Below are 16920 nucleotides of genomic sequence, written 5' to 3' on the forward strand. Positions count from 1 at the left end.
TCATCAAATTAAAGTCTGTGTCATGAACTAGTTTACACGGGTTTGACAGAATAGATGTGGGCTGTAATGAGCATGCTAATCCACAGCAAGAAGCACCAGATCAGGCACAAGAGACAAGAGTGGTTTCTCGTTTTTTCATAACGCAGGTGAACCCGGCCGAAAAACGGAAGAAAAAAAGGTTATTTTCATTAAAAAACCTCTTTGAATTCTACAAACGGAAATGAGATATTTCAATCTGATTACCGCCGACTATCATGTGGTTACAAAAATAGCTGTGTAAAAGTAATATGTGACATGACGAATTGCCAGAATTACTGATTAATTGTGGGAGTCTGCTTCAATTAATACGTCCTGATAAATGGTCGCTATTAGCTATATCCGCAGCAGTTACGTGGGGAGATAATTAGATCATCATGTTGTTAAAGGATAATAAGGATGAGCCTTTTGCAACAAAGGACACCCTCCTTTGACTCTGTCCTTCACCTGGCTGTGAACGCTGCCGCTGTTCAAAGAGAGAGCGAGAAAGAGCACGGAGGCTCAGACATCTTTCATTTCCCGTTTGCAAAAGTGCTACTAAACCTGCCATCTTCCGACGTGCGGACGTGCACAAATTATAGCTGTATGTAAAAGGCTACAACACACTCGCACATCAGAATCACTGCACAGTGCTAAACAAGTTAATCAGTGATGTTTTATTTGGCACCTCCCACATGTGCTGCCTGTTTCCCCGTGTCTCTCTTCCTCTGAAGCTCCTCTCTCTGAAGGACCCTTCAGACCAGCAGCAATCATCCTATTTAGACAGCTGAGAGGGCCGCTTTTTGAAACATGGTATTGTATAATGCTGCCTGCGCATGCAATCATGCTCTTCACTCTGTGATGATGAGGTTAATTTCAGTCTTTTGTGTAGATTTTGCTTATTTAGTTGTTTATGTAAGCAGTTTAATTTGACTCATTTTCTATCGTATATGTCTGTAAATTATAAATTGATCACATATGCTTTGTTTTTAATTAAGGTTTCATGCACTTTTGATGCCAATGCATGCTGAAATACTGATATTTTCTTTGCTGCAAAAAATATGTCACTAAAGCCAGACATGTGATTTTTGCATCCTGAGCTGCACCAGTGAAGGAAGATAAAGTCTTAACAAATTTGTTTATTAGCTTCCCACTTTCTGAGGCTTGGCCAATCCATCACCACCGAACGACCTTATGAATACATTACAATACATTAAAGCTGATTGGCTGCACAGGAGTCAGTTTGTGACTTATGTTGTTTGTCATTCCGTTGCATTAGCTCTAACTCTTCTCTCCATTACAATCACAGACACTGCGGCAACCGTTTGCGAGAGAATCTCTGAAAATCTATGTCACGTAATTCTTCGAGATTTAATTTGCTACATGGCAGAAATAAAGGAAATTACTTGTAATTCTCACTTTAGGGTTCAGCGGATTCTACACACACATATTGCAGAACCGACCAATGCTTGATAACCAAATGCTCTTGTAAGCATTTTAAGGTTGGTCATTGATTCGTCATGCCTGGCAGGAACGGGAATGACTGGGCTGATTTAGAGGGAAAACAAAAAAGGAAAAGACTGTTGAAAAGATGTGGAATCTCTCTCTAGTTTAAAGAGAAACAGTTGCTGGAACAACCTTTACATATTCATACATAAACATGGTGATATGATGTAATAGGTCATAAAAATCAACCAAAGCACAAAATAGCAAAGGCTGATTGCCGGTTGGAAACGTCAAACAGGAAGCGTCTTGTCGTGTCCAACATTTCAGACTGTTCCAACTTAAAGTCGTCAACAGCATTTTGGACTGCGACCCATCATGTCAAAATATGACACTGTGGCTACCCTTCAAGTGTAATTTCCGGAAGCTGTCTGTATTGTTTTGATGTGGCATTGACGTCATGTGACGTACTATGAAGGGTGAGAAACTCTTGAGGTGGCAACAGGGGTGTCAGATGGGTCGAACAAACACACAACTGTCATCCAGGAGAGCAGAGTCTGAATACTGTATAGAACAAATAGTCAATATAGACTTTTTTAAAGATTATTTTTGTTGGTTTTTGCCTTTATTTGATAGAATGGCTGAAGATAGATAGGAAATATGGGGAGGAGAGAGTGGGGGTGCATGCACCAAATGACGATCAGTGTGTCGAGGACTGTAGCGTCTGTATACAGGGCGCCTGCTTTGCCAATTAAGCTAAACCAGTGCCCCAATGTTAACTTTTTAAGTCGAGCTGAAATGGGATTTCGAGAGTATCTAGCTTCCGTATCGTGACGTATTTCCGAGTGAAACAGGACATGCAGGCGGGACATATCATTAGAGGGATTTGATTTGATCGTTGAGAAGTGGGCGTAGACAGACGTTCTCCACAGCGCAGTAGCTAGCTAACTGACCGAGCGTTCTTGGTGCTCTGCGGCTAAATGTTGCAGATTGATTGGTTGAAATTGTTTGGTGCTAACTTACGTAAGCATGCGGGAAATTTTGTTTTACCAGAAGAAAAAATGATCAGATTTTCATATAAGAATACGAAGAAATTAATTTTTTTTCGGCCTATATTGTCAAATAGTTGCACAATATTACCGGGGATGTGATCTAAATGGATTAAAATGACATTTTTCATTTCACCTCGACTTTAAGGCAATGAAATTCTATTTAAGTTATGCAAAGTATTCAGTAACACGGCATACATATGTTAGTTACGGCGCTAACCGACATATGGTATCACTTTTTTAAACTCAAACCATGATCTTTGTCCTAAGCCAAACCAAGTAGTTTTGGTGCCTAAACATAACCGAACTGCAACCGTTAAACCCGTGTCGGGTTAGCAGCACATAAAAGGCATAAAATGTGATCGCCAGTAAGCTTTACTTTGGAAATCTAACCAAACAGCACTATAGTTTCCAGCACACTTTAGAGAACAAGCTTTACATTGTGCGTTTGTCTGTGATTATTTCCAACCACACATTCAAGCACTTTTCCCATGTTTATTGTGATAAAGAACTGTGTGGCTCATTGATGTTTTAAGTGTTACAGTTTGTCCACAACAATGTTGGAAGAAGCCTTTTCTTTTACCGTTCACATTAATAAGAGTGCAGATGTACAGTACAATCAGCAATGGACGGTAAAGGGTCATTGCAACCACTTAAACCTTTTTGTGGGTTTTATTCTGTTGCCAGAGTTCTTCAAAATGACAAAAACATGCTTCTGACATCTACAAACTAGATCAAGAGGCTTTCAATTACTCTCTCTACAGCTGTGTATCCATTGAAAATACCCTTAAAAGTGTTTCTCAAATACATCTCCCATTGTGCTCACACCTACTGTGTGCCGCACACAAAGGCATCTAGTTTCTATTGTCATTTCCCTCTGAGAGAGCCAATAAGGTCTACTTTAAAGACACTTTATTGACTTGTCCATATGGTTTATAGCTTTCTAAATGGCTCCACTTCTCTTTAGGAATAGAATGAGAATTTAATCACACACCTTTGGCGGGCTTACCGAGGCAGCTGTGGCAGTCAACAACCTTGTCATGTCAGTCTGAGACTCAGGACAGACTGTCCTTGAAACACAAAGAACCCCTGATGACATTGATTCAATTTAGCCACTGTAGCGCTCATTCGTGGTTACAAAGGCCAGTATACTAGAAACCTTTTCAGCACTGACAATAAAAAGCCGTACTGCTCTCTGGGAATCAAAATAAGTTAGTCATTAATGCCTCCCACTTTCCCAGAGAACGCTGCCGTCATCACTGCTCCCTGCTCATCAACAATTTCAGTACAGGCTAATCATACACTTAATGATTCTGGGTCCAGGCCAGAAATGTGCAGATGACACAATTTAGTAACAGATTCGCAGAATTACAAGGTTTCTGATGTGTAATTACACAGATGTTAGGAGTGAATCAGGTACTGTACGTGGGCTTGCAGTTGATTTGTGCCATCATGTTTCATCCTGCTTTTCATTTTGAGGCAAGGACAAGCCGATACGCCTCAGTTGCTCTTATAATTATTTTTGCTCCTCTCCCTTTTCCATGCCCAGTCTCCTCTGTCATGCTCTCAGTCTCAGCCGCGGCCTGGGTGTCGATCCCCGAGGATATGCGAGCTGGAATGCCTATCTCAGGCGTCTGCAGACGGGGATTGGGAACTATCTTAGATTCGATACAATTTTCCAAATCAAGACTGAGGAATTAAATGAAATCTTAAATTGTTATCTCTCTGGTCGAATTGGTCAGTCAAGTGTGCTGTCCTGATAGACTGATAACACAAGCCATTTACTTTTTATTATCCGCATGCCACAGATTGCATCTGAATGCATTTGTGCAGAATGTGTGGATGCGAGTGTGCTTGTGGGTAGTTTGTCATCCACTCCTTCAGCTCTTCAATCAAAACTGTTCACATAGCAGTGTGGTATTCATGGGATAGATTATAATCCACAGGACAATCCTTGTATTCTCCCTGTAATATGCACACAACAGCACCACCGTCCCCAGACATGCCAGCTTCAGTGGTTGTCTGTGTTCGCCAGATAAAGATGAACAATGGTTCTAATAGGCAGCAGAGAGTCTCCTCGACCAGTGTTTCTGCAGCGCACATTTGTTCTCACAAAGGCTAAATGTATTTTGAGTGGCAGATTAAGCATATTGGTCAGGGGCTCTGCATTGTCAACTCTGAAAAGTGGGGTAAATGTGTGTTTGGATGATAATTCACACATTCTTAGGCTTGACGGCGGACAAGAAAGACGTACTGTTCTCAGTTTTTGGGAATGCGTTCCACAGATTGTTAATTATGGGTAGCATAATCTCATTAAGTCCTTTTGCTTTGCGACTCAATTTCTCTTTACAAGCATTAGTCATGATTGAGTAGTTTAGGGGTTTAAGTTCCCTCTTTTGTCTGAGTTCAAAAAAATGGCCGTCCTCTTTAGGGATCTGCTTTGTCCCATTTGAATTTCACAGGGAATCCTGATGTCCAGCAGCAGCAACAGATCAGTTTGCCCGTTCAAGTAATAGCGAAGTAATTTGGCCTGGTAAAGACATAAATGTTATTCATCATGAAGAATTGATGAGATTCACTTTTCAAGAATGGTATTGGCAGGCTATTCCCCCAAAAAAATTTTGGTTTCAAAGGTGCAGCCAATGCAGGAAACCCTAAACCTGCATTCAGCAGGGGGCGACTGCAAAAATAATTCTTGTTTTATTACCTTGGTAAACATTTCCCAATAATTTTAAGATCTCAATCGCTAGTTTCATATCTTCTTCAACAGGAAGGATGTTTATTTCATAAATTATCCCATTGGAGTAAAATTGACGATAGAGACGTAGCTTTTCAAATCTATGTTGTCCAAATATGGCCATCTATCAAATGACAGTATAAAAACATTGTGATGTGAAATGGATGGTGATAAACCTACAAAAATAATCAGCTGGGTTGAGAGCCACTCTTGGCTTTACAGAGTTTTATATCGTGATCGAGTTCATTTTTTAACTGTCCGACCTGCAGATACCATTTTGGTTCATCCTCAGCGCTCTCGTAGCATTGGTTTTGCGGCAGCAGGTAGCCATTCTCACCATAAGAACAAACTGTACATACCTGCTCAGCACAAAACAACAGGCCTTTTCATTTAGATACACATCTTAGGATGGAAAACCTTCAGGAGTCAGTGGCGACCAAAAACAGAGTTAAAAGACAGAATATCCGATAATTCTCAGGTGGACACGAACATGACTCCAAATAATGATACTACTGTGATGCTGGATATGTAAATAAATAAGAGTTTGCCAATAAGTGCGTCTTGTCAACTTCAAATGTAATATGTCAATGTTTTGATCACAATTAGTTTCTGCTGCCCCCAAGTGGCCAAAAAATGAAATTTAAACATGTACAAAAGTATAAGAAAAGTGTTCATAAAGTGCTAAAAGCAAAGAAAGTCATTAGGCAGAATGTCCCCCTTAGAGAGTTACATTAATATATATTACATTATTAGATCATGATTGATACATTAAGCAGCATTTTAATGTTGCTGTTGATTGAGGTGGAGCCAGCAGCTCTGTATAATATCAGAATAGAATATTCTATTGGTTTAATTTAAGACTGAAACAATTTGTTGATTAATTAACTCATAGAAAAGTAATGATGTTCAAAAAAGTCCTGGTTTCCGCTTCTGCATTTGGAGGACTTACTTCTCCTTAAAGTTTTATAATCATGTGAACTGAATTCTTTTGGTTCTTGGGCTGTTGGTCAGGCCAAACAAGTCATGATGAATCCAGAGAGATTGAATATGACACATGGAAATTTTTAACTGATTTTTGACATTTTGAAGTCTAAGCGATGAATATTCATAAATATTCATCACATATAAATATTCATTAGCCTCAGCCCTAGTTTTATCTTTAATAATGCATCGTATTTTATAAGCCTATGATATTATTTTGAGGTAAAATCCTTCCACAAGTAAACAGCTAGATGGAGAATAAGCTGCTGGTAATTGAAAAATACATTTCCTGTATAATGCAGTGGAGTAGAAGTGTAAAGAAGCAGCAAATTGAAATCCTGAAGTAACATATAAGTACCTCAGAATGGTACTTGAGTAAATGTAAATGTACCACTGCAATAAACAGCTCACTTTAGGTTTATCTGTTCACAAACGCCCCTTCAAGATGAACATTACTGAGTTTAATCAGCTATCTGATGTGTTTTGTAGAACAGATTTCTTTCATCCGATTCAGGCTGCCCTCCAGGGACCAGCGGAACCGTGGAACAAAATCTAGACTTCCTGTTTTTCCCTCCACACATGCAGATGTTGGCTGATTGTGCAAGAGACAATCTAATTTTCCAGAATATCTGAGGAATACGGGTGATTGTACTCTACATAAATATCAAGGTGACCTGTAGCGATGTTACGGTAGCTGTTTGCAGAGATTATCGATTTTGAGAGTAGGGTACTACTGTGCCTCGTTTTTCCCCCAAATGATCTCAGTAAATCTTGTGTTTCATCAGTCAGTTAAGACACACTGCAGGACATGGTGTCTCTACTCTCTGGAAGGTGTGATTGAGTCCTTGAGAGCTCCTTGTATAGACTAAAACAGCAATTGCTCCTCTGTCTTCAACATGTCAAGATGCCCGGTGTGTCCATGTTAGCGGCCCTGTCTCTGGAGGTTTATTTTAGACCAGCGATGTGTCATTAACAGCTCCGTCCACAGGGCTGATGAATAAACTCTTAAGTCTGTGGTATTTGCATGACGTTGCCCTCCCTCCGAGTGTAAACATTGTGGAGACAGATTAGTTCTGCCGCTGTGGGTAAAGAAGATTAGCAGAGATTATTAACAAACATGTTGGATTAAATAGACAGTATCACTCCCTTCTTTACAGACATCCCAGCCGTGTGGTTAAAACAGAACTCGGGGGTGAGCCAGCAGGGTGGTTCAAACATGGTGCCTCAGCAGGGTGGCAGTCGTCGCCGGGATTGGACCCGTAGCTGCCTGGATTCAATCTTCTCGGTCCCAATTAAAGTCAGATTTACTGACATCAGTCGCAGTTCACCACAGTGATTACTCTCAAGCTGTTCACAGAGGAGTTGACACAGAGTTTATGGGAACTGCCATTAATTGGAGGTTTTCACTCTCACTTTGCGTCTACTCATTCACCTTAACTCATTTCCATTAGAATAGATGACAGATGCGGTACACTGTAAAGCAGCATAATCATACCGACACCTATATCATTAACGGACAGCTCTAAATAATATGTTTCTGCTTTCTTCTGGTCAAAGGAAACGGTAAATGGACTGTACTTCTATAGCGCTTTTCTAGTCTTTGCGACCACTTAAAGCTGCCTTTACATTACATGTCACATTCACCCATTCACGCAGAAGCTGCTACGTTGAGTGCCCAACTGTCAATCAGTTTTCACATTCATAACCGTTGGCTATGCCACCGGGAGCAGTTTGGGGTTCAGTGTTTTGCCCAAGGACACGTACACGACATGTAGACTGAGGGAGCTGGGGATCAAACCTGCGACCTTCCGATTGAAAGACGCCCGACTCTACCACTGAGCCACAGCCGCCCTGTCAAACTTCAGTTTGATTTGGTTATAATATGCATTTACTTTAGCTCTACCTGTCGCCATTTGTTGGTTGTTAATAATAGTCTATAAATGCTTTGCGGTTTCTAATGCTATGGAGAGAAATAGGCTTGAGCTATCTCTCCGTCACTTTCCTTATTTACACCACCTCTACTCCAACACATTTCTGACGGGAATGTTGTACCTTTAACTCCACCACATTTTCAAATGACATACAGACCTTTTCAAATATGGTAATTGTAAAATAAATTCCAAGCTATATTTAAAATTTGAGAAAACAAAAAACAAAACTTCAATGATTAGTTGATTAATCAATTACTTGATTAAACAACTTTAAAAATATTACAAACTACTGTTTTGAGAATCATTTTTGAGGCAAAAATGACAAATGTTTTGGTTTCATACTCGTGAACGCAACGATTTGAACCCGTCCCTATAATATATGTCTATAAATCTATAAATAATAGAATCAGTCGTCTCTCATAGCTTGTGTTCTCGTGATTACTTGATAATTTTCAAGTCATCTAGAAAACAAAACAACAGGCTGGTCACTGATATTACAGAGCAGGACATGTCATGCTGCCATGCTGCCACTGGCCACACTGATGAGGTAAGTTAAACCTGTTTCTATGTTTGTGCTTTTGCAACTCTGGGGATACGAGTTATGATCATCTGGCATCACAGCGGTGCAGCGTTGTTATCTCCAGGTAACGAGATAAATAAGTCGAGATCTCAAAAAAACTAATGAAATTAACTCGTTATGACAGGAAAACGGAGTAAATAAAATGTATGAATGCATGTCCACTAAAGGCTTCCGTAAATTACACATTAAAGCATAACAAACAATAATCTAATGATGATATGCTGTATAATCGCACATACATACAATATCATTATATATTCTAATATGTACTTCTGCTTTTCTGGTAAAAATGTACTTTTAACATTTTAAATGCAGGACTTTCAACCTTAATGGAGTATTTTTATAGCGGGGAACTTAAGTATCAGCATACCTCCTCAGACTCAGACATTTGTACAACCCAAGCTTCAAGTGTTACAGATTCTTGGGAGAAAGGTTGAAAGACCAGTTCGGCCAAATAACCCAACAGTTATATAAAAACATCACACTAACACTAGGTCAAAAAGCCCATTGAGCTACATGAACCCAGAATTGCATTGTTGTTATATTGACCCAGTGATTTTAGGTTGATTGGAATTAAACCAGGATGCAAAGAAAAGACCAACTACCCATAAGCGAAAGGCTTTCACTGTTTATCTCATTTTCAGATAATGCTATCTAAGCTTATAAATAAACCTATTGATTTGTTCACTTAAGCAATTTTGGTCCATCTACAAAAGGAAGTCAATAAGCACCTTGCAGGGACATGATAAGAATGAATCCTTGAAGCATATTTCTGTAATAATGGCATTGTTCTTTTCCTGCATTGCTCCACCATGAATCTTGTATCGCAGGTGCTCAAGGCCAGACACTAAGGGGGTGTAATCATGCAATGTGTTAGAATATAAAGTTTAGAATATAAAGTTTGACCTGTGGTGGGATGATATGACCCGGCATAAAATGACAGATTTTATCTGCAGTCAGTATTTCCTCTGAGGTAGATGAGTCAGAATCTTTGAACTGGTTTTATGATGTTCTTTACAATGCACAGAATACAAATGTGTTAGAACAAGGAACGTGGCAAATAAAACTAAAAACACCACTTTTAATACTAAAACAGTGTGTAAATCTGTTTTATGCACAATGCTTTTATGTCAGTGAGGTTAAGTAAAACCTTCGCATGCAAATGCAGCCTTCATACTAGATGCACATAAGGTTCCACACACTTACTTCAAAAGTTCAGTGTAAAAACATTAACATAACTTCATAGTGAATTTTTATGACTGTACTTAAGCGAGGCCCCAGTGAAACAACTCATGCAGATCCCCGAGACACTGAAAACTTTGAGAATGAATAAAGATTTTTTTCTCTTAAAGTGAGACTTACATTTATGAGCCGCTTGAGGGGCTTTCGGGAAAGGTATTTTAAGAGACATAGTCTGTAGTCTTTACAACCGTCATTTAATTTCTCATCTTTTAATTGCTGCGCCTTTAGCGACCTAGGTATAAGATCTGGCAGCCCATGGGAGGGTCACGACCTAGACTTTTAAATCTGTGCTGTAAAGAAACAAACCTCCAATGAAGATACCTTTTGTTAAGTCGCAGTTTAATGGGAGGGATGTGTAGCACCTTCGCTTCTCATATGACAGTGTCCAGTGCCATCTAGTGGCTTTTAAGAAGATAATGAACAGTTGTTGTATGGCCTGGTGGGAGTTTTGACTCATTATTTTATATCAGTCCCTCTGGAAGATTACTATTTACTCAGCCTCTGAAGAAACAAATAGGAATCGTAAATGTTTATATAGCCATTATGATAATTGTACTGGAGGCATTACTGGATGATTTATGATTGAGAGTTTACAGCTGGCACATAATGTAATAATAATAATATACATAAAACAACCATTAAAATACCAAATGTTGATCTGACGATATGAAGCAAGGTCCAAAGAGTCCAACAACCTCATCCAAACTTTACCAATAATATACTGTATGCCCTGCTGTAAAGCCTCTGCGGTGTCATCTTTCTATACATCCACTGAAATGGAATCAGTCAGCAAGTTCATCCTTCTGTTTCATGTACCGTTATATCATCCTGGCTCGTTTTAAGTTCCACTGCCTCCTCACAAGTCCTCATATCCACAACCATAGCCTGCCTGTGCTCCTCGTCCAGTTTCTTGTAGTTGTAGTAATGCATGATGAAGAAAAATATGCCAGGCACCAGCATGAACACGCCACACGCGTAGTACATGTATTTGTAGTCCCCGAAAATATCGACCAGAGCTCCTGAAAGAGAAGATGCAATTCTTTAGTTGACATTAAATCATTCTCACATTTTGTTTATGCATTTATAATCTGGAATATAAATCTTTAAATCTTCATAGTTCACAAACCTGAAATTGGAGGTCCGAGAAGCACCGGCCCGCACTCGATAATAGTGACAAGTCCGACTGCGCTGGAGAAGCGATGAGCCCCAACAAGGTCCATCAGGACTTCAAAGAGTAGAGCAGAAACCATCCCGAATGCCAAACCGAAGAAGACCGCATAAACAACTAGGCCCGCATATCCATCCGCCAGTGGGCATAAAAGGTGGCACACACCATTGTAGGAAACCGCAAAACTGAAGAAGTATTGGATCCGTGGCCTGACTAACTTTGTGTTGCCTAAGAGGCCAGTTGCTGGTCTGATAAACATGTCCACCAGAGCAAAAATAGAAAGCAGGAAAGCTGCTGAGTATTCATCAATCCCTAGGTGTTTGGCGTACGGAGCCAGAAAAACCACAGGTGCAAAAAAGCCAAAAAACATGACCACGTTGCCGGTGAGGTAAATGAGGAAGCCCCGGTGTCTGAAGAGGGAGAGATCTATGAATTTGCCCATACAGCCCTGACTCTCGCTCTGATGTTCTTCAGTCAGAAGGTTAGTCGACGGTGCACTGGTGTCAGCACCAGCAGCTTCCTCAGCAGCTGCCCCGTTACACTCTGGTGGTTCAGCCTTTGGTTTGGCTAGGGCGGCTTTGTTTACTGGTCGCATCAAAGATCCAGCTACACAGCAGTTCAAAACGATGGATCCCAGGATGAGGAAGCTCCCTCTCCAGCCGAAAGTATCAAACAGGAACTGATTGAGAGGAGCCAGAGTGCAAAGAACAACTGGGCTTCCTGTCATTGCCAACCCGTTCGCCATCGGCCTTTTGACCTGGAAGTACGTACCAATGATCGTCAGGGCCGGCTGGAGGTTGAAAGCGAGGCCGAAACCTGTAGAAATAATAAAACTAAATAACTAATAAAAAATATAGCATAAATAACATATTATGATTGGATTATATTATAATATAATCAAACTCATTATTCAGGATTGAGGATTGATACAATGATGATTTGAAAGACTTATCTGCAGAATGAAAATAAATTGTAGCTGGAGCCCTAATCATTATGTCAGACATTATGTTTAACATGCATAGTGGTCAAACTCCAAGATAAACTCAGGCCCCCGTGCTCAGTTGTTTTCTGTGGCAATGTGGGTGGAGCATCTCTACTCACTTAATGATTAAAGTCTGACAGGTTTGTTTGCTCACAGTTAGTAGCATGATCATGTGGTCTGGCATAAATCCATGCATGTGGGGATTATCTAAAAATCATCTGATTCAGTCAGACATTTTCCAAACATCAGGGCCTTATTAAGTCCAATTATTGCTTTGATGGCAGGATTTTGACAGAGCTGGAAACTGTCAATGTGATTTGAGTAGATATTTACACATTGCACAAAATGACCCCGGTTAACCCCTCACAGGGTCACAAAGGACTCGAGTGGACTGAACCCGATAACCAAAAACCTCCTGAATGGGAGTTACGCCACAAGTGGCATCCTCCTGTCTCAGCCAGTCATGATCAAGCAACATAAAGCAAACATTTTAAAGCACAGTGACAAACTTGAAACGAGTCAACCAAAATCTAAATAGATTTAACAGTATTTTATAGGATAGTTAATGACAATACATACATATAATTTACCTCCAATTACTCCAACGCAAAGATACAGGTGTATGATAGTTGTGCCAAAAGAAGCAAGCACCATGGCAGCACAAACCATGACCCCGCCGACCATAACCACAGGTCTGCTGCCGTAACGGTTGACAAGAATACTGCTCACAGGTCCTGTACAGAGGAAAAAAAGATATTCAATATTTTGGCAGATTCTCTCCTGACGATCTACAGCACTGAAGCTTTATCTGCATTGACTAAACAAAGTACAAAAAATTATGATAGAAGTACTTGTCAAAATGTTCATGCATTTAACTGTTTGGGAATGTGTCAAATGTTTGAAAAGTCTGATGGCCACTGACCTCCTGCGTACATAGAAGCGAGCATGACAGAGGACACCCAGGCAATCTGGCTGTATGAGACTGCAAAATATTCCTGAATCTCCTTAAAGTAGATGGTGAGTGACTTGGGAAAGGCATAGGAGAACCCTATGGAGATAAAAGCACCGAAGACGACAGCCCAGCCCCAGCCTCCATCTGGCGGGGTGTAGCCTAGTTTGGTTGCTGCTGCGGGGGGCATGTTCTCGTTACCAGCTGGGTTGTGGGAGAAGGTAAAAGAAGTGAACACGTGTACAACACAAACCGCATATTTTCAAAGCTATGGTAGTTATCTTATACACAGACCCTAACTTAAACACTCCACGCATTAGAACTCACCTCAGCACAGTGCTTGAAACTGTATCGCCAAGTCTATGAACCGTGTTGTTGTACCAGGCTGAGGCTTTCTCCCTCAGAGAGACCCTGCTGTAAGGCCTTTGATCTCATCACGTGTGCGTGCTCGAAACAGACAAGTGACCACTCAAAAACAAAGACATAACCCTGCTGAGGCTGCAATTAATATGTAGCCTATTACTATGAATGGAACACTTTGACAAAACCAGACATGGATAAGTACCTATGTCTAACAAGTTTAAACATATATTTTTTTAAAACCTGTTTTCCTGCTGAAGCCCTTTGTACTCTCGGTGCGATTGTGTGAACACAGAATACCTACGAACTTTTAGGACTTTTACTTGCAATGAAGTATTATTGCATCTTATTGCAGTCTGGGTAAATAATCCAACAGGATTACAAACAAATAACACTAATACTGGGTCAGAATAACATATTGGGTAAAGTAAATCCAGTATTTCATTAAAGGGGAAGTTCGATATTTTTAAACCTGCGCCATATTTTTACAAATTCGGGCATTGAAATGACTCATGGGAACAAAAACTTTTGCCACTGACAGGCTCAGATTGTTACACCAGTTGTCCGACAGAATTACGGAAATGATCCCTACAAACATCGTCCTTTTTGTGTAACCAGAACAAGTGACATTTCTAGGTAAAGAAATTACAAGTAAATATATAGATGCAATATATTAGGTCTACTTACTCGATAGATAGTTGCTCGGTAGGTCCTTGTGGTCTTAGCCGCCTCCTCAAGTTTATTTTGGGCGCATGAAAGAATATCTGCAGCCCTGTTGATCAGAGGGGAAAAAATCCTCTGACGTGGTTACACAGCGTTGTGTAGAGTCCAAGGTATCATTCCAGGACACATTAAGACCAGCAATATCAGGCATCAACAGGTCCCACTCTTGGCAGCATGACATTCTTCCTCTGTGGGCATAGGGTCAGAGCACCCACAGCAACACCACCAATTCCCCGAGCTTCATGGCCTGGCAGCAGCTGGTTCACCCTCTTCTGCCTGTTGCCCCCCCCCCTCTCTCTCCTCGTTCTCTCTTCAATTTCCATGAGCTTTTCGCCCGTATACTCTGGCTGAAATAAATAGGGATGGCCATCGAATTCAAATGCCTCATCTTCATCGTCGAAATCAGGTAAATATTCAGCCATGGCTTTTGAAACTAATATAAAATATATATAATATACATAAAATATTCTTCTACATAAACAAATCCTCTCTCCAACTTAAACTCACGTTTCCATCCATCCTGTTCAGGTCACATCTTACCACCTGCGAGATTTCAGAGCAAGACTTCTGTTTCTGGTTACAAAAAAAGGATCTTACTCTTTTAAAAAAAGGACGATTTTTGATCATTTCCGTTATGTTGTCGGACACCTGGGGTAAAAATCTGAGCCTGTCAGTGGCAAAAACAAGCACTTTTAGAGGACATACTTTGATCGGGCGCAATTGCCTCAGTCTTTACCGTGGCTATGTCGGAGGCTACCTACTAGACCGATTCCAAAAGTTTTTGTTCCTATGAGTCATTTTGACACCCATTTGCAAAAATAGGGCCAAGGTTTAAAAAATACCAAACTTTACCTTTAACCAAGTTTAGGTCATTATAGTATTGTGGCCAAACTGATTGATTGTTTGACAACCCTCAATCAGAGTACATGATATAATATACACACAGATACATAGTATTGATACAAGAGAATCCAGGATTCTTTCCATATTCTGAGATAGATTAGCATATTCTCAGATTAATGAGTGTCTACAACATCCTTGACTAAAAATTCCACAAAACAAAAATTATTTTATTAGCATTCAACAACAACATCCTTCAAGACTCAGCCACAGATGTGCCATCAAAGTCTCAAGGGACCTGTAGTAGTTCAATGCAAATAAAAAGGGCTCCGATTTTATTATTATTATCATTATTAATTACAGAAGATTTATTTTAGGTTACAATATTTACACACAGTATCCTGTATCCTAAACTAGTCATTCGGGCACAGCATTTTGATCGAGTCAGTTCGCCGCTGTGCATGTGCCTCCCGTTCGTTTGTATTGTGTAAAACTGTGTATGTTCCACCAGAACTAAGGCTGTGTTTTCTTGCTGTACCTGGACTGGGCCAGGGATTAGTTTAGTTTACTTTACATATCACACACTCATTAGGATTTCATTTGTTAGACACACTAGGTGCAGGGGTGCTGTTTCACTTGTTGTTGTTGTTGTTGTTGTTAGGATAGTTAGTTTAGTTACTTAGGTTTTGTTTGTTTTTGTTTCTAATTAAGATTAGGTATTAGCTCTAGGTTGGAGTCCTCTTTTTAATATACTTATTTATTGATTTAATCAGCACGCACAGATCCTTTTCAGTTGCAGTAGTACATTTTTGCCCCACTTTTTGTTTGTTATAAAACGATCACACTTCATAAATAACTTTGTTTTACCAAGAACAACTGGTTTTATGTTGCTTCCCTTCCCCCCTACGAGCTGGGTCGTAACAACATGCTCAAATAAATCTAACCACTTGTTCTGCAAATAACTATGGAATTGTGCCCAAACAGTTGAATCAGCAGCTGGGCCAAGGACTTGCAGAGGGAGCTATGCGTTAGGGTTGGGGAACATCTATTTTAATATTGAAGATATATATCAATCACAAAAAAACAAATCATAGTCGCCACAAAAAAACAACTGTGGATTACTAAATACCTAAGCAGCAAGCAACAACGACTGTAGCACTGCCGAGAGTTTGATATGGCAAAGCAGATTCATCGTCACACAGCTCCAGCTAGCTAGCTACTTCCTGCTAGCGGCAGCGTTAGGTAAAGAAAACCCGAGCAAAAAAAGTACACGAAAGAAGTTTCCTCACACGATGCTGACTTACTACATTAATGAAGCTCGTTCAGCCAGTCGTCTTCATCCTCCTCCTCAGTATCCTTCATGTTTGACATCACGAACACTTCGACCAAGTTAGCCTTTTCACTGCTGTGGTAAGTAGTCCGTGAGTCGGCGCAACTGGCTTCATCTACTATCCATATACGTGGTCTTTAATCAGCTCATTAGATAGAACACACTAGAAAGAACTGACTTATTATATAAGACCGAATTTATTCGACACAGTAACAGCTAGACTTAAAACTTTTTGGCTAATAATGCGTTACTACTATCCCACAATGCAATTTGACTGTCATTTAACGAACCAACCAATCGAATCGCAAAACATGACAGAGCGTCAGAGTTCATTAACGTTCTCATTACCAGAACGTCATTACGTAAATCTAATTTAAAATATGATTATCGTTCTTCTGCTACACTAAAATTAAATTAATGTACTTTATAACGTTAGTTACTATTTAATCTCTAGATTAAGATTAATGATTTAGAAAATGACACGTTACCCAGCAGTATACACATTGCCTTTACATACTATTCTCCATCAGAATAATGTGCATTATTATGAATAGGGAACATTGTAAATGATGATTACTTTTGGTATTCAA

The 16920-nt window shown here is 40.0% G+C and overlaps 1 protein-coding gene across 1 annotated transcript; it reads right to left on the bottom strand.

Annotated features, from left to right (window-relative positions):
* Positions 1–9837: 9837 nt before the first annotated feature.
* On the bottom strand, positions 9838–14180 carry LOC138589697 (monocarboxylate transporter 2-like). Its single transcript, XM_069660101.1, has 6 exons — positions 14125–14180; positions 13405–13524; positions 13051–13281; positions 12719–12862; positions 11105–11962; positions 9838–10997 (listed from the first exon to the last, which is right to left on the bottom strand). Exons 3-6 carry the CDS (start codon positions 13265–13267, stop codon positions 10774–10776), a joined length of 1443 nt encoding a protein of 480 aa, XP_069516202.1. The 5' UTR covers positions 13268–13281; positions 13405–13524; positions 14125–14180; the 3' UTR covers positions 9838–10773.
* Positions 14181–16920: the final 2740 nt, after the last annotated feature.

This window comes from Semicossyphus pulcher, unplaced genomic scaffold (genome assembly GCF_022749685.1).
Source record: "Semicossyphus pulcher isolate SPU_LCO1_2020_fin unplaced genomic scaffold, fSemPul1.0.p SCAF_13, whole genome shotgun sequence".
NCBI lineage: Eukaryota > Metazoa > Chordata > Actinopteri > Labriformes > Labridae > Semicossyphus > Semicossyphus pulcher.